At 33.1% G+C, this 26,111-nt stretch overlaps 1 protein-coding gene across 4 annotated transcripts in view; it reads left to right on the forward strand.

The window, feature by feature from the left end:
* The window catches only part of snz (sorting nexin snazarus), a 107,845-nt gene extending 82,011 nt beyond the window's left edge, over positions 1-25,834 (forward strand). For all 4 annotated transcript variants that reach the window (XM_081751904.1, XM_081751905.1, XM_081751906.1 and 1 more), the window contains 9 exons: positions 3,217-3,350; positions 4,237-4,410; positions 8,858-8,997; positions 11,332-11,455; positions 12,634-12,767; positions 14,275-14,505; positions 16,105-16,248; positions 17,963-18,101; positions 23,214-25,834. In XM_081751904.1, coding sequence (XP_081608030.1) covers positions 3,217-3,350; positions 4,237-4,410; positions 8,858-8,997; positions 11,332-11,455; positions 12,634-12,767; positions 14,275-14,505; positions 16,105-16,248; positions 17,963-18,101; positions 23,214-23,267 — 1,274 coding nt within the window. In that variant the 3' untranslated portion in view covers positions 23,268-25,834. The remainder of the gene's footprint in view (positions 1-3,216; positions 3,351-4,236; positions 4,411-8,857; positions 8,998-11,331; positions 11,456-12,633; positions 12,768-14,274; positions 14,506-16,104; positions 16,249-17,962; positions 18,102-23,213) is intronic.
* The last annotated feature ends 277 nt before the right edge of the window (positions 25,835-26,111 follow it).

Raw genomic sequence — 26,111 nt, forward strand, 5'->3', positions numbered from 1 at the left:
ACTTTGTCGGGAATCGAACCAAGGACCCCACGCACCAGCGGTAAGAGCTTTACTACTGAGCCACCGTACCGATACTTTTTACTGAAGTTTACAGAACAAGCTTTGTTATATATATATACATAAGGGTGGGTCATTTATCTTGATACCCCCTTGTAACTTTTAAACTAATAGAAAGAAAACGTTGAAATTTTGTACCATGGAAATATCGGCAGGGGAACATTGATATACTATGCGATATATCCAAGTTAACAGTGTTGCCAGCTCAACATAAAGTTGTACTTTTCAAATGTATATACATCAAGTTAATATACATTTCAAATCTACTTGTCAAACGAAAACTTACAATAGGACATTTGTTATTAAGTGTTGCAAACTAAGGACGCTACGATATCACAAGCATCAACATTTTGGTGACCTCTACAGTAGTAATAATGCAAGTGAGATGGACTAGACAATGCGCGTCTAAAGTACTTTAGTATCTAATATTATGGTTATGAAACGATGGATTTCGAATGAATATTAACAAATTACAAGGGATTTAAAATTTGACTTTTTAAAAAAGTATTTATTTCGAAAAACTGCTTAGATAAGTATCTCATCCAATCATAGAGATGGTTGTCAATAAATATTAAGATCATAATGCCATTTACAGCAAATTAACATCTCAAGCCGTTTTGGAGATATGATAAATACTGGTAAAGTTTGCAACGCTGCTCAAATTATGTAATTTCGAGAACTTGTAATTACATCTGCCAAAAACTGTTATTGATATGTTATAGAACCGAAGTAAACAAATAATTGTTTTAAAAAGTTCCCACAAAGACGTAATTTTAAGCAATATAGCAGTTTTTTTCATTTTTTAAAAAAATATCTTCGGAACAGTTTGAGATATCTATGAACTGTAAATGACATTATGAACTTTATGTCTATTCAAAACCATTTACACAATTGGGTATGATACTTACCTACGCATTTTCTCGCAATAAAGTTCTTTGAAGAAAGTTAAATTTTCAGTTCACTTATATCAAGTTTCTATCACTTTCAAGGAATTTAGAAACAACAGGAACTAAATTATATGCAGGTCAAAGTCAAGTTCTTCCCAGTATATGGAAATACTGTCGCCACGAGTACAGCTAATAAGAATCTAGACAAAATTATAGATAATTGGATAAGTGCTCCCAGCTCAAAATGTATCAAGAGAATCCAGTTCATATATTTGTGGTTGCTTTCAATAGGAATCGTATGACTCGTTTACATACGTAAAACGTAGAAAGATAATCTTAGATTAAAAAATTTAGTTGTATTAAATTAATGGGTGCAAAAATGTATTATATATATATTTAATAATTTACGTACCCATTCAAAAGTGACCAAAAATTTCTTTCTTCGGACTGCTGTGTGTAAAGTTCTGTAAAACTTTGGACTGCTGTGAGAAGTCATAAAGAATTGAAGAACTTTGGATTGCTGTGTGAAGTGATAGTAGTGCTGTAAATAATTTGTTTATTACATATACATAGACAGAATTTCAAGCTCTCTACAAAACCCAGTATGTTTCTAGATTATTTGAATGCTTGCATACTTAATTTCAGTCTTTATACTGTATGTTAAATTAGATATTCAGGTGTATAAGGTGAAGATTAGGGATTTGGGGTATCTGCATAAACACATTTCGGCATCGGTGCGTACAATTACCCCAGCAGTGTTGCAGTGTGTATTCAGATGTACCGCGAAGAGTTGGCAACTCTGCTTTTGTATGAAGGGCTGTCATGTCGAACTGCTGTGATTTCGTTGATTTACGGAGTCTTTGATATAAACACTTAATTTGAATTCAAGTGTTCCTTCCTAGAAATGGTTAGGGACGTCTCGGGCACCCTGTATTTACCTTCATTGTTTCGAGTTAGGTATTACCGTAGTGCCTATTTTTTTAAAATTATAATTGCCTATTTTCCGTGTTTCTATTGCCTAGGCATCCGATCTCTAGTTGTAAATATTTTATGATCTAAAATATGAATATATGTTCAATATTTTCCAACAAAACAAGTCATTAGCGACAAAAAGAATCAACTTGTTCATGCAGATTGTGTGGAAGATACAATCAGATTCTGTAATATCAATCCGGATCTTGTTGCGGATCTCCGGATAGGAAGGCCTTCGGATCTGTTTTGTTAATGAATTATATATACAGTTTATCCATAAGGAACGTATCTGGAAGTGACGTATAATCTGAAACAACCTTAATTGTATTGGAAAGCTCAGTCCCAAAATTGGGCTGTGGTGTAAGCATAATTAGTACAAAATAATTTGCAAGAAAGTATTAGAAATGAAAGGATAGGAAACAAATCAGATACTTTTGCGGTTAAATAATCTTTTGACATTTGAAGAGTACTATAGTCTGCATCAATTTCATCTCTTCGCTTTGAACGATAACGCTATAAGCACTGTCGTCTTAGGATTTATTATTATTGTTGTTGTTGTTATTATTATTATTATTATTATTATTATTATTATTATTATTATTGTTAATAATAATAATAATAATAATAATAATAATAATAATAATAATAATAATAATAATAATAATAATAATAATAATAATAATAATAATAATGAGTGAGCAATAAATTGAATCATTTGGTGAGTACTGTCTACATTCAAACTGTGACTCTTTATGTTCAAATAATAATATGTGAAATAATGCTCCAAATGTAATTTCCCATGCTTATACTTTTAGGGTAAAAGAAATAATTGTAAATACAACACAATGATTAATAAATTAATAGGACGCAAGGGAATGAGAGTATTCGGATGAAATTCACATAAGAAGTATTTATCCACTACATTCATCATATCGTCGCATGAGAAGCAGACGAACGTAACTCCATTTTCGTAGGTTTACAGACAAGAGGACAAAAATATTATTTTCTTAGAAAGATGTGTTTTTAATAAGATGGTAATCGAGCTACATTACGACAGATGTTCGACAAGGAGAACAGATGGCATTACGTTCAATTTACACCAAATGGAGCTTTCAAAATTATGTCCAAACATGAAGAAAACTATAACCGCATTTTTGGAGTTACGTTCCTCTGGTTCTCATGCGACGATATGATGCCCCTAATGTTTGAACACACGAAAGTGAGCATCAGAATATATGATTTGAGATTGTATATTATGCAAAGGTGAATCAGTACAACGATTTCTTTTTAATTATAACAGCTTTGTTGGATGACCATCATTTGTCAGATGTGGGAGTTAGCGGAGAATCATCGTCGTTACATGTTGCAGATCATTCAAATTATGCTCGACGGAAATTGGACCAGCTGGAGGAGAAACTTAACAACAAAGTACAGGTAAAAAAAAAAAAAAAAAAAAAAAAAGACTTTCTAAATGTGTACTTACTGTTATTCAATCAATAAACGTGACATAGCAAACATTATTTTTTCTCACCTTAAAATTTGATTAAGTTATAATGTTATTCCATAAGTATTGCGAAATAATACGATAAATTATATAGGTGATATCAAGAGGAAAGTGTTTAATCTGGTACTATGAAAACAGTAATATGGGACAGTATTACATAGTCTTCTTCAAAGAAGATTTTTCACATATTTATATCAATGTTTCCATTTCTGAAACAAATCTGATCTTTTGGAGTGTGTTCGTATTAGCCAACATCTCCATGATTAAAAACAGAAAGTCAAGATGATATCGCCTTTCATGTTTGAATCACGCCTTGTTTTAACTGATAGTGAAGATTTCTGCAACCACCATTGTGAATACTTAGTTTTCGTCATCGCAGAATTGTAACCATAGTTCATCTTCAACAATGAATCTTTCAAGAAATGTGGAGTAGAGTCATTGTGAGATGTTTCGAGCAGTTTCTGGAAAGATGCATGGATGTCGAAAACTGCCGCAAAACTATATCTGAAAGACTTACAGATAAATAAAAATACTGAGTGATGTGCATTATTTACGCTTATACCATAGAATTGCATGGAATGATCTTTTGCAGTAAAATTTGTGACTGAGGTAAGTAGTGTAATACTACGTATAATGTAAACTATATGTAGTTTATTTTACGTACGTTCTACAATGCTATTTATAATTATACAATACATATACAATTATACGTACACCATGCAATGATATTTATAATTATATAAATATAACCGTTGCAATTATGCAACTATACATTTTACAAATATAAGTGTGTACAATGATATTTAAATTTTACAGGCTCTTCAAGCACTACGGACTTCATTAAAACCTGAATCTCGAGTACTCTCAATTCTAGAAAAGGAAGTGGAATGGCTTGAAGGAGAAAAAAGACAGCTAGAAGCTCATTTATCTCGAACAGAGGCCTGGGGAGAGCATCTTGGACGATGGAGGGCTATTGTTCAGTCGGCAGAAGTACGTACCAACTTTTATTTGTAGAAAAAATATGATTAGCAAGCAAATCTTTGGATGAAAAACTTGATTAGCAAAAAAGTCCTTTTATGTATGACAGGTTGTCATTTTTAGTAGATCTATTAGTTTGACAATTGTACATTCATTTCTGTCTCTGCCTCTTCATTCATATTATTATTTTGATACATTCTTATAAACTTTGAAATACACCCTTATGTTGCAAATTAAGCTTTCTTTAAACTAACATTTCGATTGCCCGTAATGCAACCATCATCCAGAAAAGAAATTGTAATTTTGTGTTTAAGTAAGAGAGTTCTTCTTTGCGGAAGGGAGTGGGTGGAGGAGGAGAAGATCTGATTAAACATAAAATGTTAGATTTTCTAACATTCTTCTCCTTACCAATCTTATATTAAGGGAGCTTTGCAACCAAAAAGGGAATGAAAATTACTAGGTTCAAAAGGTTTTGATTTGTTAGAAAAATATAATTTCTTTGTAAATAATTAGCGTACCCACTGGTATTGTGCCTGTAGAATTTATCTTGGGCATCATTTCAGGAGCTTATGGCTCCCTTCGTCATTTGAACGTCAAAAAACATGAGGTAGTATCAGTGAATTCAGTAACACCAAACATGTTTTCTTCTAACATAAAATGTTTAGTTCAAGCTACTTCGAAACAAGCAGGTCAGCAATCATTATCACAAAGAGACACAAAACACAGAAGTGATGATTAAAATTCGTAAAAAGGGTATATTAATCACAAAGCATAGGATAAACATTGAAAACATAGTAGATGGAAACCGACATTTTTTTTCATAATTTTTTTGAAAATAGATAGATATATGTGTTGCAGAATTTGGAGACGGGATTAACCAACAAAAGCTAAGTTTAATCAAATCCATAGAGTGAAACCGAAGTTAACTTTTATTTGTTATGAATTATCTACCCATCAAAGAACAAAGTTTATTGATGTCCTGTTTAAGTAGCCTGTCCAATTTAGTTATTATTGGGTGAGATCAACACCAAATTTGGTCAATGCTAAAGACCATGTGAACTTTAGTATGTTAGGAGTGAGAACTAATTTCGATTAAAATCGACAAAAAAAAAATCATTGTAGATCGTAGAGCCTCTACTAAATTTGATTCGAACTGTACAGAGTTAACTTTAGTCAAAGTCAAAGGACTGAGAGATGACTAAAACTTAATCTGAAGGTAGAAACGATAACACTGTGGATGTCGGGGATTGTTAGTCCACGAAACTCGATTGTACTTAGTGCAAGGGGATGTTTGAAGATAGGAATTGACAATCCGCGCCTAGAACTTTTAAGTTGGTACTGAAATTATTCGCTTAAGAACGCTTAAATGAATCATGTCTTAGAAAAATTACGAAAACAGACTAGAATGGGATGAAAGGTAAACCGGTTAAAGAAAATGGATTAGCTTAGAGGATAGGTAGTCGAGCACAGTACTTCTACCAATACCAGTGATTCGTTAGTCTTCTTCAATGTATGTCGTTAGTGTCGGGTTGACGACTTCCTGGGCTATGGTAGGACAGACAGCTTACAGACTCTTGCTGGATCTACTCATTTCTTTCTCCGGAGTGGCTTAAACTAATAGCAGCTATAGGTTATGGCTGGCTGACTGAATGCTAACGGTGCTATGGCTGGTTGTTCAGTTTGAGTAAACTACGTTCTTCTTCACTTCCACATTGGGCTATCTGTTTTGGCCACGATGTACTTAGACAAAGGAATCTTTGGTACTTTAGGCCAGAGACGATCTCTTGTTCCTTTAATGGTCGAGACCTCACCCAAACGCACACGCTTCTGATTAAAAGCGATATCCTCCTCGATGCTTGATGTCTGTTGGTTTTGTTCGATTAAAGAAAATGACGTCACTACGATCAAGCACCTCAGAGGTTTGTGCTCTAGGAAATAAGAACATTCTCGTGTTTTGTAGACTGCGATAGCAAAATTAATTAGTCTGTTGCTTTACTTACTAGTTTTCAACAGCTGTTAAGAATGATTTTACAGATTTTACAAATTCTTGTTTTTCTCAGATCACGACTGGATTTTTGTAAAGTTAAGCACTAAAATAGTGATTATTAGAGCAACCCACATTATGCTTTATTTTTTTCCAAATTATGCTTTATTTTTTCCAAATTATGCTTTATTGTTAATTTTAGCCATTGTTTTACATTAATCGCGTATAATGTTTACTATACATTAAATATTCTAAATATCTTGACCTATTTATTAATATTTTATGCAACCAGTTTCTTTCATATTTAATGAACTTTCTACTAAATGCACTGTAAAGAGAAATGCTTTACTCTTCATTCCACCATTTCCCTAATTTTTCATCATCACCGTCTCCTTTAGTCTAGCCGGCTAAGCTGTGGGACGTAAAACTCAAAGATTTCATTTCATTTTATTTGGAGTCAGTTTTTTATCATTTGTGTGCGCCTTAGAGGTGCATATATACAGAAAGGGAAAGTAAAAGGTGCCACCAAAAAGTACAGAAAGTGCTCAAGTTCAAGAAGTACACATGACAATATAGTGTGGAGTTCTTGTGTATTATTCACTGTTGACGGACATTTTTTCTTCTTTCCCGTTTTTCTTTTCTTCACATCAAAGGATTACACCGAAAAGTTTACAGAAATAAAAATAAGTTTTTCATTGTTGCATTGTTATGATCTCAATGATTTTTCATTATAAATATTGGTTTTAAAAAATATTAATATAGTATGTTAAACTTGCAGTTAAACAGAATTTTCCAAAAATTGTGCTATATATTTTAAATTATGCTTTATGCTTTTTTTTTTATTTTCTAAAATTATGCTTTTAAAATTAGTATCTTCTGGACCCTTAGACAACCACAACCATGCTCAAGGTACCAACCATATATGTAAATTTCTGTTATGCTTTTTATGCTTTTGGGTTGCCCTAGTGATTATGAATAAATCTTTTATCTCAGTATGGTAATTAAGCTTACAGAATACAGCAAGGCTGTTGGGTCCTTCACAACACGAAACAATCTTAGCGGTGTTGTAGGGGTCGGAGAGGAGGTTGATCAAGAAAGGCTAAAAGACCGAAACTGACATTTAATTTTGCTCCTGAAGAACTGATTTGGATCGAAATTGGCATGAAAGCCATTAATACTCTAATTAGGTGCCTACCAAATTTGATTGAGTTCGATCAAGAGCAAAGATCGAAACCGACAAATTTACAAAAAATAATCTTAAAACAAAACCATAACACCAAACAGTCTTTCTTATACTGCAAAGATTCGGAGATAAGAGTTGCTTAAGAAAAGCCAAAAGCCGAAATGAACATGAACTTCTATTCCTCGGAAATGACATGCCCAATTTGTACCAAAATTGTGTTGAAGTTAATTAATGGTCTACTTAGGTGGCTTGCGAAATTGATTGAAATCAGTAAGGATCAAAGCTGAAATTTGGTTGAAATTGATTAACGCTAGAAGTATAAACCAGCAAATGTCTCAAAAATTGACTGAATATAGAATATTATTTAAAGAAAGTAATTGACTTATTTTTATACTATATCAAAAGCGATAGCGTAGATCTACCTTGTTTATTGCATCAAAAGAGTTACCCTTAACGGTTTAACCACTTACTATATATAGTCTTTTTTCAGCAGATTAAGACATACAATAAAGAAATCTCTGCAAGAATTTCTAGCTATAAAACCAACAAGTTTATCAAGAAGTCAGTTTTCAGATTTTCAGTTTTAGAACCCTTGCACCTAAAGAGCAGAATTTTATCACGAAGTAATTCGATAACCATGTGGGTAACGTAACTTGTTGAAAAACGATACAAAATCGCAATAAAAGAGAAGGTAGGGCTACGCTTTCACTTTTAAGTAGTGAGAAATGAAAATTATAATATTAAAGAGTTGGTTCTGTAAATCTCGGATACAAAGATAACCCTGAACGGAAGAAAAGAGCGATAGGGACTTCAAAAGTTGTGGGCGACTTAGACGATATTCGTAGAAACCTTTAAGATAAAAACGTCTACAAGTGCCTGTCGTCGTGCACTGACGTGATCATGCGTGCAACGGCGATTCTTTTATATTTCTTTGGTCATAAATAAAATAATTAGTATCACATTAACGTTATTATTTAAGTGTTCTGTTTCCAGAATTTTAGATAACTTTTAGTTGACTAATATTAATTAAAACTAAAATTAAAATATGTAACTGCTAGAGAAGCCTATTTTGAATTTAAGGTGCTATGTTCGATACATTATCCTTCAGATTTGCCATTATTTTGTGAGCAACTTGATATAAACTCGTGATTTTGTATGCTTCCTTGTACGTAGTAAACATAAATATGCAGTCAAACTAAGTCAATGATATTTTGTTAAACATAACATATGTAACAAAAATGTTAAAATCTACATTATATATAATTAAGTTTATGAATCATTACGATTTCCAGATACCAGATGAAAAGGAATCTCCTCAGTTTGTCCTTGTCGTTCATATCTTAGAAGATGACAGTGATGGCGAAGGCATTTCCACTGGATGGGTAGTTCAGCGTAAACTTACAGACTTCCAGGAACTTCATCGAAAACTTTGGTAAGAAAAATTGATGAATTATTAATTAACAGACATACAAAGTATAACTGAACTGTAAGTTTTGATGCAGAATTTTTTAAAAATCTGAAATAAATTTTCTTTTAGGAGTTGACCATCATTTTTAGTTAATGTGTTTAATCGAGAATTTTGAGGTGTAGGTTCGAATCGATATGTTTAATCTGAAGATTACTTACTGGAATATAATAGTAAATTTTGACCGTTTAAGTTTCATGTCATTATGATATAAGGGGAAAGAATAGCAGTTTCGTGAGAAATTATTGAAAGTTGTGTCACATAATTAGATCCGAATTTATTGATTTATGCATTTGCAGAATCAATACGAACTTTTGGAAGTGTCGGTATGTTCATTCCAAATTATATACTTCTGCCCCACTGAATAAGAAGTTAGCCCTTTAATGATATGTGAAGTTCTTATTTATCTTCAGAATTGTGGTTTGTGTTGTAGGCGTCAGTAATTTGAATTTACTGTTTTAAGAGAGACATCTAATCAATTGTGATAATTCAAAACAAATTTTCGAGGTGTATCTATTATATATATACATATGAAAGTCAGTATGTTTGTAAGTTGATAATTCTAGAACCACCCGACCGATTTCGATCAGATTTTGAACATAGAAGAGGTTCGGGCTTGGGAGTGTTTTAATCATTTCACTTTGACGGCACAACGGAGAGAAGGGGGAGGGGAAGATAAATAAAAATAAATAAAACTTAATAGCTCTTGAACCACGAGCCCTATCTCGATCAAATTTGGTACATAGATTAGGTTCGAGGCTTGGATGCTTTTTTATCATTTCAATTTGACGGTGCAACTTAGGGAAGAGGCAGGAGGGGAGATTTTTAAAAATGATCGAAAATTACCGATATTAGTGTTGAATCCAAAGTTTTCGAGGTCGCTGAGATGAACACTGACACTTCCGTATTAATGTCGAAATCATAGTTTTGGGTTCGCTGAGACGAACAGTGACACTTCAGATGCCTTCTAAATCCAAACTCACCCCTTTTTGTCCAAAATGAAACGTATTCGCCCGTGCGAAGAACGATTGTTCTGCTAGTGTATATAATAAACCATTTAAATCAAGTTCAGTGACTGATTTGTAAGTCTCATGTACCAAGATATCGTACCAGAAATCAAGATATATATATATATATATTACATATGTAGCTTTAGAAGCTCAACTCATACATATTCATCCACTATAATTATGCTTGACATTATAACAAATTGACTGATAGGATAGATGTGCTTTCAATTGAAACAGTTAAATTTGTTAAACTTCTGCATGATATAAAATTTAATGCCTCATGACTATGTATGATTATTGCTGTTTAATTCAGAGTACATTCTTTTTCTTATGACTGGATTGTATACTCCTTTTGTGATTTATTTTCTGTTTTCTTCCTTATAGTGTTCATGGTATTATTAACTGTAAAGTAACAAGTATGTTATGGGCTGTGTACTTTCAAGTAATTAAATGTGTATGATATTGACATTGAAAAGAGATCATTATCACAAGATATCTTGTCGTCACTAACAAGTCACTTGCCACAAATTGTGACGTTTCCATACACTGCAGCTTTACTTTACTCTAACTTCTTCGTATTGGTGTAAGATTTTTAATACTTTATCAATTGTAATTCCCACCCATTGCTTTTTATTCCTTCGTCTTACGTAAATCATTTTCTATAGTAGAGTTAACAAACTAAACCAACTTTTTTATTAGCAATAAAACTGTTCAAGAGGCATTAGAGTCACACGTGGACTGTTAATGAGTCAAATGTTGTCACCATTGCAAAGATTAGTCACTTGCCATTATCACTAAGAAGTTCAAAAAGGTATTGACATGATCTTAGCTTGAATAAGGACAAACATAAGTGTTGACTTTCAAGAATAAAAGTGTAGTTTGTTTTTTTGTGCTGACTATATTATCAAAATGCAGTTCTTGCCAAATCATGTCATAATCATTTTATTTCTTTAATTACCTGATTTCCAACTCTTGTCTTTCTTCAGCTTTTAACCCTCCTCGTTCTTTTTCTTGGCAATCAACTTCTTTTCACATTCTTCTCTCTTCTGATTGTTACAAGGAATTAGTCAATTACTAAAAGTACAATGTAAATGTGGACTGAATATAAGTCGTCGTAGAAAAAATTACTCTTAAAGGATGTTGCTGTGCGTATAGTGAAATCTTTAGAGTATTTGTAAATGATGCTTGTAATGATACAGTTCAGTTACTGATAATGATGCAGTTCACTGCAGTTCACCTACTGACTTCTTTACGAAACTTCATCATTAGCTTTTTTTTTCTTTCATTTTAGTCAACTGGGATCGACGGTAAAAAATCTGGAGCTTCCATCAATGCCAGGAAAATTTCATTTTGGAAAAGGCAATGAGAAGAATTCTTTAGAAAAAGCTCAAGCACAAATCCAGAAATATCTAGAGGTAAGAGCTAGATATCTACTACAGTAGACACATTTTTACACAAAGGAATTTAATGGATGGTTTAATATCTGTCTTTCAACGCTTTTAAACGCTTTCAATGCGATAATTCACTTTAAAATATTATATAGAACATTATATCGGAAGTATTATATATTAGTAGAGTATTAAAGAATATAATAGAACTTTATAATAATAATAATAATAATAATAATAATATGAAGTAAACAAAAAAGTCTATACGGTATTTGAATTTAGCACCAAGTAGTTTAAAATTATTTTTATTTTTTTCCTGTTAGTTTTAAAACACGGTGACTAGACATCAATATAAGCAATTATCTTTTACAGTGTCAGCATATATTAATTTATTTCAAAAAAAAATAAATAAATAAATAAAATAAATTGCTTTTCCTGTGGGTGTCTTCATCGTCTTTTCGTTTTCTTTTTCTCTCTCTTTATGGCCGAGTTGCTAACACGCTTGCTTTGTATGCGCTGGCCCGGGTTCGATTCCCTGTGAGGTACTTGCCTTAAATACAAAGACGAGTAAGGGTTCGGATATCACTTTAAACTGTACGACCAGTCTCAGAAAGGATTGATGCTCAAAAGAGATTTTAATATGAATTCAACCAACCAATGAACCATCCTTTTTAATTGTTGGTCTATCGAGTAGCCGATATATTATAAGTATAGTCATAGATTCGAACACTGTATATATAATGTACTAGCTGAAATGCCCATTCTTCGTATGGAAACAATGGGTTTATGAAAAATATTTGAAAGCTATATTTGACCCCCCTCTTTTCCCCTTAGGATGCATATTTGAATAGATATAAAATTATAAAAGCCAAACTCGATCCAAGTCCTGTGTTCAAAAATTCATTTTAAATGGTGCAGTCGTTATTCTTCGTGACGTATCGGCACAGTATGCCGGAGGTCCCAGGTTTGAGTCTCGGTCCAGTCAGTCACTTTTCCACTCTTTGTACATTACTGAATCCACATCTGTAGACAATTTAGTGTGTTAAAAATCGGGTGTTTCCTCTTTCGTTAATATCTACACATCTAGTAATACTTTATTGAAGTTTTGAATTTTTTTAACCATTATTGGAAGTAGAAGGAGGGAAGTAATGGGGAAGTTTTATAAAATAAATTTTTATTTATCAAAGAAATGAATGACTTTCCAGATTGTTATGGAAGACGATAGATTAAACCAAAGTGAAGCACTGTATGCATTCCTAAGTCCCAGCTCCGAGCATCTTAAACAAGCACTACCATCTCCGAAGAAATCAAGATTCTCGTTTTCAACTCTATTTAAGAGGTAAGTAGAAGACTTTTTATTCATGAAGAACAGAAACTTTATATACATATCCTTTAATGTCTGAAAATTTAGAAAAGAAAAAGAGTATTTATTCCTGTATTTATTTTTAGTTGTCATATTTCACAATATATACGATTCTAAAATTCAACACATCAAAGATATATATATATATATATATATATATAAAAAATCAGTTGTACCTGCGACATTTATACCCTGTAGGCTAATGAAAGCGGATGGTTAATGAAAGTGAATGATTCGAAAAGAATTTTCACAAGTGAAAGTAATCAAACGAATTAATAAGAAAAAAATAGACCGAACAACCGTTCCATAGTTTAGAATTCAATTTCCTTGAACATATCTTCCATACAGTTTTTTGTACTTTTTAACGCTGAATATCTAAATATGCTAAAATGTACAATCACCATTCTCTAAAATTAAATATTTGTTAATTAACTATAACATTAGAGCTAAAGTTAAAAAGTTAAGCAATTATAATGCTAAAACATCTTAAAAATAATATTGCAAATTTTCACTTGAATAATTCAAATATCACAAAATTAAGCCATGGATATATATGAGGATGCAAGAAAAAAGTGCTTGCTGTCGGAGGAGATGTGAGAGATATTTCGACGCAATGACTGAAAGGAACCCTTGTTACAACAGCTTATTGACAGTGAGCCGCATTCTCAAGAGTGAGACAGTTTATCCTCCTAATAATATTTATCCCAGCCACATTAATCTCCTAAAGTATGCTCCAGTTACTTCTTGCGACGTAGAGACAAGTTTTTCTGCATACAAAAACATATTGTCTAATCGGCGACAAACATTTACTTCTGAAAATTTGGAAATTTACATAGTGATATATTGTAAGTTAAATAATTAAACATATTCAAACAGTGCCTACCCCAAGATTAAAGGTAACTTGGGTTTTTCTAAGTGCTTTTTGAGTGAAAAAAATGTGGGAAACGAAGATTTCCTGCTGAACTTTTTGAAATGTAGCTGTTGGTGACATATTATAAATTAAATAATTAAATATATTCAAACTGTGGCTAATATCTGAATGTACATTGCAGAATATCAAGAACACTTAATGTAAGCATTCTATTATTGAAACCTTAGTTTTTGTAAGTCCTTTTAAAATAAACATATCCCTTTGTGAGGAAAGAAATTTTAAAAAAAAAGTAAAAATAATTAATTTTAAAAATAAATATTTATAGTACATATTTCAGTATGAAGTTACATTTTTTTACTTATTTCAGACATTTTATTACATATTTATGTATATACTTCAGGGCTTGATATTACATAAATATCCGGCTCTAATAATAATATATAATAGATGTTGAACACATACAATCAATCAATAAAAGATGGTGATAAAGTTTTGTATACGATATATCCTACAATGTTATTGCAAATAATTGTCTCTTGTTTGACTTTATTAAATGTGCTTTGCTGAATTCTGAGCAAGTAAGGAAAGTGATACATTTTTAATTTATTGTAGTGGAAGCTCCGGCGGATCAGATACGAAGGACAGTAGTAGAGAAAGTGACGATGACGATCTTCTACTTCTTGACGATGGGGACGTTACCCGTGTGGAGATTGCCAAAGATGCAATAGCCGAACCTTTATACGCTCTTTTGGGAGAAGTCTTCGATTTGAGAGGTGTGTTTCGGTGGTTACGGAAAACTTTAATTACATTTGTACAAATCACTTACGGAAGGACCATTAACAGGTAAGCAATATGTGGCGTTTGATGTATGTAGAAAGTTTTGTTTCCACGCATTTGTATGACTCAAATAAAATCCGGTTAAGTAAAACTGAAAAGGAGTGATAGTAAATAATTTAAATACGTAGATAATTCGGAAATGCGTTCTAGTGCATATTTACTCGTTTAACCTCATTGTTATATAACGAAACCAGCATAGTCTTGTACTTCTAACTTCAGTTTATTGTTAATCCTAGGCTTCATTTTGAACCTTCCATATTTAAAAACTATCTTTAGTAGACTAATTGTTAGTAAACTTGAAAATTTACTAGTAGCAAATCGTCTATTCAGGTAGTAAATTTCAAAATACAATGACATTTCTTGGTCATATTCGACCGTTTGTGAGAACTTTCCTACGTGCAAATTTTTCAGCTAGAAGAAGATTGGCCCGAGATGAAAGCTCGAATTCTTAAGTTTTCAAAAGCATTGGAATATTAAACTAGCTTTGGTCAAAAACGGAAGCTTATTTCGGGATCGGAATTGATCTGATTTTAGCACCATTTGGAGCTGGTAAGACTAAAATATGCAACTCAGTATACATGTCTCCTTTTATTAATGTAGTTTCTTCTAAGTTCGTCGCCTATGCAAGAAGTTGACTTTGGAATGTCGATTTAATTGGTTGTTTGATTTGTATGTACGCCATTGGTCAGCGGCGAGCATATATAGGCCAAGACCTATACTTAAAAGTGGAATGTGTATCACTATAATGTGTTCGATACTCTCCCAGCGGGAACCAAACCCGTGACTTTGTGCACCAAAGGCACACACACGCACACGAACCACTAGACTAGGGATGATGGCATTTCAGGAACCTAGATGGAAAATATAAAACATCACGTGTTCGTTAAGCAGTTTGGGAGATGATTTCTGACACTAAGATAAGACAATAACTTTCGACCAACCTGGATGCACAAATGCTTCCTTTCGGAGTTATAGGCTGTCGAAAACATGAAAAAATGAAATTTAAAGGTCCATAGCTCCAAAACTGTTTGACCTACCGTAGTTGGGTCAAGACTTTACTTAGGCACTAATATGTGTCCTATTCAAATATCCATGTTTCAGAATCTGTGGTACTTCCGCAACAATTTTTGTAGAGGTACTTCAAATTATGTGCCGATAGCCAAACTCCCTCTATAAAAATAGTTGCATGAGTACCGTAGGATTCTGAAACATGTATTTTTGGATAGCACACATATTAGTTGCTAAGTAAAGTTGAACCGCCTACGGTAGGTCCCACAGTTTTGGAGCTATGGACCTTTAAAATTCATTTTTTCAAGTTTCCGGCAGCCTATAACTTCGAAAGGAAGCATTTGTAGACCCAGGTTGGTCTATACTTTTTGTCTTATCTTGGTGTCAGGAATCACCTCCCAAACGTTGTCGGTGTTGTTTTGAAACACTCTGTGTATGTAGATTTGCTGATAACCTTCGTAACCTTACGGAAAGTCCTTTTTTAATTTTAAAATTCCACCTAATATAAATTGTGAGTAGGTTTTAGTATAACTTCTTGTTGTCCTTTTCAAAAAGTCACATGTTTCAAGTAGTATGTTGTTTGTTTATTTTTAACAGGCAAGTTAGAGAAACAGTAGCTTGGCTGTTTTCGGAACCCATGTTACACTATTACATCCAGTTATTTATTAAGTCGTGGTGGCCAAACGGACAGCTTGCAGAACCTCCTCAAACCCGAACAGAAGAACAGAAACTTAAAACCAGGTAAGGAAAATGCGGAGTTTGTTATCATCAAGATACAGCACAAAAACATGAAGTGTAAAAATACGTTAATTTTGTTCAGAATTCTTGTAGTAATTATTTATTCTTTCTGGTAGACATCCTCAGGAGCATTTCAAAACTAAAGAGAAATAAGGTAAAATTTAGAAGAAAAGTAGAACAGGTTTGCAGTTATAGCAACTAATTATCTTGTATATTTGTTTCGAATTTCTTTTTCATCATCATGTTTAGATATTCATAATTGCCACAGTAAAAACACCATGATAAAATCTAGCGGAATTGGCAGTACTCAACAAGAGATTCACAATGATAATAACGTTAGTTGTCCATCACACCCTCCCCCCTGTATGAGGAAAACGCATGAAAGTTTAAAGGTGTATTGTGCCTTTTGTCAACATACTCTGAAATGCCCAACTATAAATTGGGTAAAACATCGTTCCAAAAGTGGTATACGAGTATACGAGATAATTGAAATATATTGTGATCTGACGAGCTGCACGTTTGATAGATTTGATCAGGGTGTTAGCTATGTACTAATCTGTTGAATTCTGTGTTCTTGATAAATACGTATTATTCTTTGTAATTCAGATTCTTAAGACGAACGAACGTAATATTCTGAGCAAGTTATTGGATAACGACAATCATCACATCTTTGATCACAACGCATATTACTCGTGTGGCAAGTAGTGTCTGTTGTAAATCACCAGCAGAAACACCGCAACCAATAAAGATCACTCGCTGACTTCCATATTTTCAATTAGGTAGTTCAATCCTAATACGTATTGCGCATGTCCTGTTCGTACACTGAGCATATACTTGCATATTCCTGTACAATTTGCCAATAATGAACGGTCATTTTAATCGCACTGTCCATTGTCTTAAGGAAATACCTTTTAGCATTGCTACAAGAAGTCTGATTTTCCTAATATGAATTTCGATGTCTGTAACAATGAACATATCTGAAACAATGAAGAGGAGTAAATCTTAATATACCATTAGCGCCTATTGAGCGAATCGATAGCTATTAGCTATATTGATGCAGTAACGTCTGTAACGTTATGTTTCGAATCGGAGCGCTACTCTTACCCATACTTCGTGCTTCAAATGCAATTCGATTAGTTCGTAGAGTTATTTATTTATTTATTCTAACATAATATTTATTTATTTATAATAACCGAAAAATTTCAAACATGTCAATAAATTACAAACCGCAACTTTAATGTTTGACACGTTTTCTCTAGTTAGTTGGCGTTGGACACCAAATGTCAATTATGAATATCTTGTTGAATATTGTTTATTCCACTCAGTTCATTTGTGAATATTGGCATATATATATATATATATATATATATATATATATATATGTACATGTACTCTTTTATACTAAGATATATCGAAAAAAATATGGAAAACTTACTAGCCTGTTCTATTGTTAGAAATTTATTTATGGTTCATAAAATTAATCAGTGTTTGAATAAAATTTCTCTTAACGAACATGGTAAAATACTAGCAATTACTATTTGAAGGATTGTTAGAATGATTAAAGGAAAGTAATTGTATATAACCCTTAAACGTAAAAGTAACTTCTTGTACAAGTTTCTGCAGTTATCAATGCTTAGAATTGAAAGTGAAATAAAAGCATGTTTTTCTAGTGAAGTATTATTTTAAGACTTTGCTAGTATGATGATGTTTTCTTTAGGTGTGAAGCCAGGGAGCAAGTGCTCAACAATATTCCTGAAGTGTTGAGTAATCTAGTTGGGCAGCAAAGTGCAAGACGAGGAGTCATTAAAGTGTTCGAGACGCTACAGGATTCTCGTTTAAATAAACAACTTTTTTATGTAAGTTAATCCTGATTTCTTCTGTATTTCAAACTAAGCTCTTAATTATCAGCACAGCTCATAAAATTGTTATTGCCGTTCAAATTGTACGTAACTTCAAGAAACCAATGAAAAAGAAAACTGATGGTTTGATCATTAGTGTTTTCATAAGTGTAAATGCGAATCCGTAGTATGTATAGCCGTAAGGAAGTTGAAGGCAAGAAATGCGCAATTCTTAGAACGAGTTGCTACTCTTCCTTGATTTCCTGTTTTCTCCTGTATTTCAAACTAAGCTCTTGATTATCGGCACAGCTCATAAAATTGTTATTGGCGTTCGAATTGTACGTAACTTCAAGAAACCAATGAAAAAGAAAACTGATGGTTTGAGTGTTTTCATAAGTGTAAATGCGAATCCGTAGTATGTATAGCCGTAAGGAAGTTGAAGGCAAGAAATGCGCAATTCTTAGAACGAGTTGCTACTCTTCCTTGATTTCTTTCACCAGGAAGATCGTGTGATAATAATGAATTCTGGAAATACCGGGATACTCTGCATTAAGTAAGTCCTCCGCTCTAGTCTAAGTGGCTGGTGTGTGAGTCTTTGTTGCACGTGGTCCCGAATTCGATTCACGATGAGAGAGCATTGAACGCATTATACTGATTCGAGTCCTACTTTAAACTGTAGGTCCACTTCTCATGTAGACTCGGCGATTAAAACGGTCGATAAGTTTCAACTTCCAAAATAAGTAAATATTACGTAGTAAGCAAAAATCTCAAACTCTCCCTTACAAAGTATAATTGCAAACCTTGTATTCGTGTCTTCTCTAATTTCTAGAGCTCATTTGTTTGCTAGTTACCACGGAAACATTCTATTATTACATGTCTCGCTTTGCATTTGAAGATATTCAGATAACAAATGTATACATATTCAAATACACATTTCTCTAAGATACGTTATATCACCTCCTTATTCCGATCATTAGATCTGCTAGACTCAACTGGAAAACATAATTGCATTGTAATTTAATAAGAAGCAAGCAGTAAGTTTAATCTGGTATAACTAATGTATGTTAACATTCAGAAAATGCTAATTTTCAAAATTCAGTTAATATATACAGGGTGGCCCAAAAGTAGGTATACACTTCCGTCCCGTTTTTATATCATTTCTTATTGTTATTAAACAGGTAGACCTAGTTTCTTTATTATTTGATCTTGACGTCTTTTTACTTATAACTTAAGCCCGGAACAATCGAAGCAAATAAACCCATAAACTAGAATGTTACACTTCATCACTCCGGGGTGTATACCTACTTTTGGGCACCCGTACATACTATATAAAGCAGAGAAGATTGATACATTGCACCGATAGAGCAGTTCCTTTGCCAGCAGTGTAATTGTTGTCTTCGTTCTCTGACACGTCTACTAAATATTGTAACGTTCTCCGACACATCTACTAAATATTGTAATCACAATTTGTGAGTCTCAAAAATCAGAAAATTTACTAGTTGAATAGTATCGGAGTAGCTATGCCAAATAACACAAACTGTTGGACAACCGAGATAACAGTTGGAACTGTTATGTTATTCTTTTATTGGTATTATTACTTTAAATACGTTATTTAAAACAGTTCGTTTATAAGCTTTGAATACTTCATCTTTATTGTATGGAATGTCATTTTTAAAAATTTATCATGTAACCGTTTTTCTGTACAGAATTGAACGTAGAAAAAGAAATGCTAATCTAAATGAATGTTCTCAATTTTCTATCTTAATAATACTTTTTAAAAGCTTTTCTGTTAGGATTATATATCCCACACAAGATTTGATTATCATAATTTGCTTCAATTTATTCATGTATGTACATTTTGCTTATTTCAGTAAACCGTGATTATCACATTAACATAACGCATCATCTCGCTAATCCCAACTCACAATCTAGTTCCAGGCACATTGATTAGGGATTCAATAAAATGTCTAAATTTACTCTTGCACAATTAGTTAATGACCGTAAGGATAATATATATTGTATAATTAGAAGCTTATCTTTTGTTAGTATATTTTCAGATATTTGTGCATTTTCTTCTGTGACATTTCAAGTTGACTCATATCGGAGTAGTCACGGTGCTTAGAACTGCTATACCGCTATAACTTTTACTATTAAAAATAACTACTTCCAAACTAAGGTACTCTTTATTTACGGATACGGGTACATGCACACAAACTTCAAAAGTACTTTACTAATTTTTATCCCCATGCTACTAAATAATATTCTTCACAGTGCTTATGACAAGCCTATTGCATACTCCAACTTCATTCTTGCTCACACGAACTCTCGACTCATGCCAAAACCGGCCATCCTCCTGTCCCATCACAGACTATTGACAGTAGTCTCACACTCTTTACAAACTATTTGCTATACCACATTCTCCACAGATTATTCACTATTTAACTCTTCCACATTCTTCACAGATTCACTATTACATTCTCTCCCCCCCCCCTTTTTTTTATACAATGACAATCTATTAGGTGGTCTCCTGATCCTTCCGGATTCTTTTCTTCTTACGTTGTTAATTTTTATAATTTCTATCCTGTTGTAAATTTGAAAAAAAAAAACTACGGAAACTTTAGAGTATATGATTAGTGTGTACAATAGACAGCAGAATGTTGTAATAGTCTATGATAACTTTAAGTCAAAAGTTTGTATTATTCGGTACATTTTAATACTTTGTCGAACCACATGCATAAAAAATACTATTATGATTTTAAAAAGAGAAAAAAATCGGTAGGAAAACTCGGTAAACCAAGCATTAAATGATAACGTTAATGCCTAAAAATTATAAATTCCCAACTTAATGCGTGGATTTAAATATTTTAGATGGTCATTTCGGCTTGCTCTCGTGCAGCCTTCTGCGGGTCTGTTTACAAATGTTCGTTGATACCATAACTCGTATACTCCTTATTGACTTCTTTCCTTGAACAAGATAATGTGGCTTGCATACCTATTTTTTTTTAAGACACTCAGGAATAAGTAGGATCACTTGAAATTGTACACACACACACACACATATACACACAAAAAAAAAAAAAAAAAAAGCGAAAAAGTAACATTACCATCTGTCGTGAATCTTCAAGAAAGGAAGATGCCGAGTAAGAAACAATGACGGAAGTATATTGCAGAGATTTATTACAACGGTTGGCACATAGAATGGAAGTATACATATGTTCTATCTTTTTTCTGAAGGAGAAAAGAGAGTTTGAGTTGAGAATGTTTGAATACACTAAAGATCTGGTCGAAAACAGAATTGTGTTGTGGTGTGGATTCATGTATGGGTAAATGGGAAGTCTAGAAATCGCAGAAGTAACAGTGGTTTAGATGCATATAGATAGAGAGATTTATGTTTCCGATTTAGAATCCAATACTAAATACAGGAATATTCAGGAATATAGGTGAGATTGTAGGAATCACATCTGCCAGAAGGAAAGAGTAGATATATTTGGCCCTTTTAGGTTGTAAAACGAGAAAACTGTTATCTATAATAGGGCAGGTTTTGGCACTGATTTAGCGGGCGAGAGCGAGAAGTTGTAAAAGTCAGTCTCGTAAATAGAGTACGTAGGTTTGGTATGTAGTGGAGCAGATGCATGTTCCACAAATGTCCGGAGAACAAAGTGAAAAACGTTTTATATGGTAAGGGTTCGTTAAGTGTAGGAATTGCAGGCAATTGTTGGGTTTGACGCATATGTTAGTCTCAAGCGCTCATTGTCGAACCTGATGTTCACTTCTAAGAAGGTAACTATATGAATAGAAAAAAGGACCATATTGTTTAAAGATTGTAGTGGTAGTTTCGGTGTGGTCCGTGAGTCCAAATTGCAAATACGTAATCTATTAATCTTAGTGATGCAGAGCTGAGAATTAGTTGCATTAAGCATCTATGAAAAGGTTGGAGCAAAGTGATCCCATGAGTGTTCTTGCTTTAGAAGTAGTGGTTATCTTTAAAAATAAAAATTATTCATATTGATGATGAAATTTGCTAATTGAGTTAAGAATAGTGTGCTTGGCTTTTCTATTCAGGACGTAAAATATCAGACTTCGTTTTTGCGGGTATCAGGAACAAAAGGATATCATGAATAGATCCTGGAATAAGAGATAGTTATTGGCAGGAGACTTTGGGGATGTAATTTGTATGTTAGGCAGGAGTAACGAAACTTTGGAATACTAATCTTCGTAGTCAATGACCTCTGTAGTGGAACGTCGACGAAACGGATAATGATGAAATGGGAATAGAAGGCTGTGATTGTTTGCCATTCATTTGAGTAATATATTTCACAGAAAAAGCGTCATGAAGAGGGAGAATGACAGTGTGTTTTGAAATGAATGATTGGCTGGTGCTGTAATAGTAGGGAAGAACTTCTGGAGGCTGAAATGGATATCAGTGCGGGATGAATCTATGTTATCGGGATATGTGTACCAGCGTGTCGGCAGCGCAGATTACGAGATAAAGTTAAAATGTTAATGAGTAGATGAGTGTGGTTAATGTACCAGGAAGACAAGAAGTTCAATCCATAAGATAATTTCTTTTTGATCAGAGATCGCAAGAAGAGATTGAAACTTTTTTTTTTTTTTTTTTTTTTTGCGTGTTTGTTATTTTCTTGTACTGTAGTTTTTGTGGTAAGTGTTACGATCTTTGTGGTTCAGATAAATGAACAGCAGAGAAAACAGGGAGAAGTAAGTAAAAAGGATAACCATTTAAGAGTCGCAAATTTTTGGAGAGGTATTTATTACATTCTTAAAGGAAAAGACGGAGAGTTTTTGGACAGGATTGTTGCATAAAACATCTCTTTTCACAAGTCAAATTAATAAGTTCACCACCTTAAATAACACAAGCTATATCGTTAGTCTTTCTTATAAGCTTTTGGTTTAGTTATTATTTTTAATATATATATATATATATATATATATATATTTGTATAGGATCTTACTACAAGACGTGCGTGACTTCACTGCATTCACTGTTGGCCTCCGATAACATCTATATTTTGTGAAATATGAGAAAGTAAACTTAAGAATGTGTAACACTTTATGATGTATATTATTCTTCGTGTAATTCTTAATTTAATTTTTTATATTTCTTTTTTTCAGGATCTCTTCGAAATTCTTATATACGAATTGTTCCCGGAAATTAAACGGCATTAATAAGAGTTAATAGAAATTACTGTCTACAAATAGTAATATCTATTTTTTCTATCTCTAGTCATTTTGCGTGAATGTGTTTGTGTGTATATGTGGAAACTGTCCTTGTAATATATTTTTTTAAGAATAGCCAAGAAATTCACATTTAACTATTTCTGTTGTAAATATTGTTGCTTTGTAAAAAAAATTAGTTTCTTATGTAGTTATTAATGTGAGTTAATAATTTATATTCGGTAGAGTTCATAGTTGTACATTTGTAGATTTAATTTATATTGTAAGTACAAGTCCCTGCTAAAAAATATACAATACTTACATGACAGAATACTGGGCAGTTTGAGATGCATTCAGAAATGTAATGTGCCAAAAGTTATCTGGTCTACCTCTCACTCCTAATTGATCCAATTGTCAGTACATAGTGTTGATATCAGAACTGTTGTTCCAGTATGTTTCATTAGTGCTCAATCGAATTGACATCCTGTAAATTTGTTGAATATTAACTATATGTGCTTGGAATCATTTATGCACAGCACGAACGATAAGCTGTATAGTGTACCCCCAGTTATCACCAAATCTGCCCACGACAATCAATTATCTTTTCAAGGCATAACTCTCAGATCTAAAAGAGCTTTCTCTAGCGTGAATTCTGGATTCAAACTGGTAGCATTTATGCCGAAATAGCACTTTTTCATATGAGTGAAAAACTATGGTGTAATTTATTTTGCACCAGTATTACAAACATTTGTTTAATAAACCAGTCCAATGTTGATTTCAAATGTGCACATTCATATGTGATCGAATTTCCATTCATGAATGTAATATAATCTAAGTGCATGTTGTATTTAGAGATAATATTAGCAAATATCACAATTGAGTTTACTATGCAGGCCTTTTGCAATGAATCACCATTTTGTCACTGAACTATAATTTCTTATAATTTGTTTTCGTGAATCTATTTTCATGTTAAGTTTTGTAATAAATAATTTTCACTGATTTATATATTCTGAAATGGGATGTTCAGTTCTTCTGCCCCCACAAGTGAAAGCTTGGTTGCTTCCTTGCATTTCAGCTTGATCACCATATTTATCCCTTTCAGTAATGAATTGGTATAGGAATTGCATTAAATGATCTTAAAACTAGTGCTGTATTCTATTAAGTTAAAAAGGTGAATTTATAGACACTAAACATTCTAAATGAATTTGACAGGGTTATGTTCAGGACTATGGTTGGTATTTTATCTGAACAACAAATTTGAGAATAATTAATTTAATTACTTACGATAAGCATTGAGATACGAGGCGCATTCAATAAGTTATCTACCAGAGCATGAAAATTAGTAAGATTGTGAAACTCATTACTTTTCACTGCTGGCCCGTTTGATTTCAACACATTTGGTCCAGTTCACTTCAATTAATCCAATATCCTCGGAAGAAAACATCTTGGTTGAGAAACACCCCGTTATAGCTATACAACTTTCTTTACTGTAGTACTGGAAGGACATCATCATCCATGTAGGGTATTTTAATGTGCTAAAACAGAAAAAAAAATACCTGGAGCTAATTCTATAAGGTGGATGATTAAATTCTATGAAGTCACGTTCCTTGATGACAGCCTGTGATTTTCATAAATTGCGGACAAGCCTTTTATAGAGTTGCAACACAGCAACCGACAATTTTCCACAGCGTTTGATGGTCTTGTGTAAAGATATAATTGTGGAAACATTGCGGCATCAATTATACGAGAAGAATGCCTGAGTCTTAATAAACAATTGCAGTTATTCAATTTAATCTGACTGTTGTACACGAAAGTTCTTGGAGTTTGATACTCCTTGTATTTTCACTGCATGGACTGTGGTTTAAGGATCATGGAGGTGAACCCATGTCTTACCCCCCACCCCACCCCATAGTAATTCACAACTAGAAATGTTCTTGGCATAATTGCTACTAAATGATTTTTGCTCAGTTGTCAGAATTCACAGCACATACACCTGAAACTGAGTTTTCATATCAAATAGACTGTATGTATGTATAATATTGTAAACAGTGCCAGTCAAAATACCAGTTCATAAGCTATAACAGACGGTCTTGCAAATCATGGTCGCCATTTCTTTGCACATTTTCGTTGAAGGTGCCACCACAGGCTACCCTGTACGTTTGTCATCTTCAGTCGATACCCTCCGCATTTAAATTGCTTGGCTCAAAACTTCACTTGATAGTGTGAGGGTACATCACCATATATAGCGCACATCTGTTCGTGGGTTTCTGTAGACTTCTTTCTTTTGTGAGGGACTTTATCAGGAACCGATGCTGCAAATCACACAATTTTACTTTTGACTCGCCCGGCTTTTGCACTCGCTATCTTCTCAGTTCAAGCACTTAATGCCGACAGATTTGTAAATTGTCTCTTTTACATGCGATGATATGTACCTAGCTGCACGTGCGTACTCAGCTCTCCAACAATGAAAAAGAATACCGAGGTAGATAACCTATTTAATGCTTCTCGTATATTTGAACTGCAAGAATATTTATTGTTGATTGTGGTGAGGTTATATGAGAAGGGACCTACTCCTTAAAGTGAGATCCGAACTATGCTCGAATTTTTATTCGAGACAAGTACTTCCACCAGGTCGAAATTCAGTATGCAAAAAATATACCAAAGATGTTACAAAAAACTGTGATAAATTAAATTCTAATAGTGAAAAAGCATTTGCTTCTTTTAATTGTACCTAATATTAACATTATTTAAATACAAAAACTTCAGGATTCTATGGGCATTACGACTATCAAGAAACTAATATTTGTTTCTTTGTTGAACATTCAGAAAAATATTTATTGTGCAGTCACGATCAAA

The sequence above is a fragment of the Thermobia domestica genome, chromosome 3 (assembly GCF_964235325.1).
Source record: "Thermobia domestica chromosome 3, izTheDome1.hap1.1, whole genome shotgun sequence".
NCBI classification, from domain to species: domain Eukaryota; kingdom Metazoa; phylum Arthropoda; class Insecta; order Zygentoma; family Lepismatidae; genus Thermobia; species Thermobia domestica.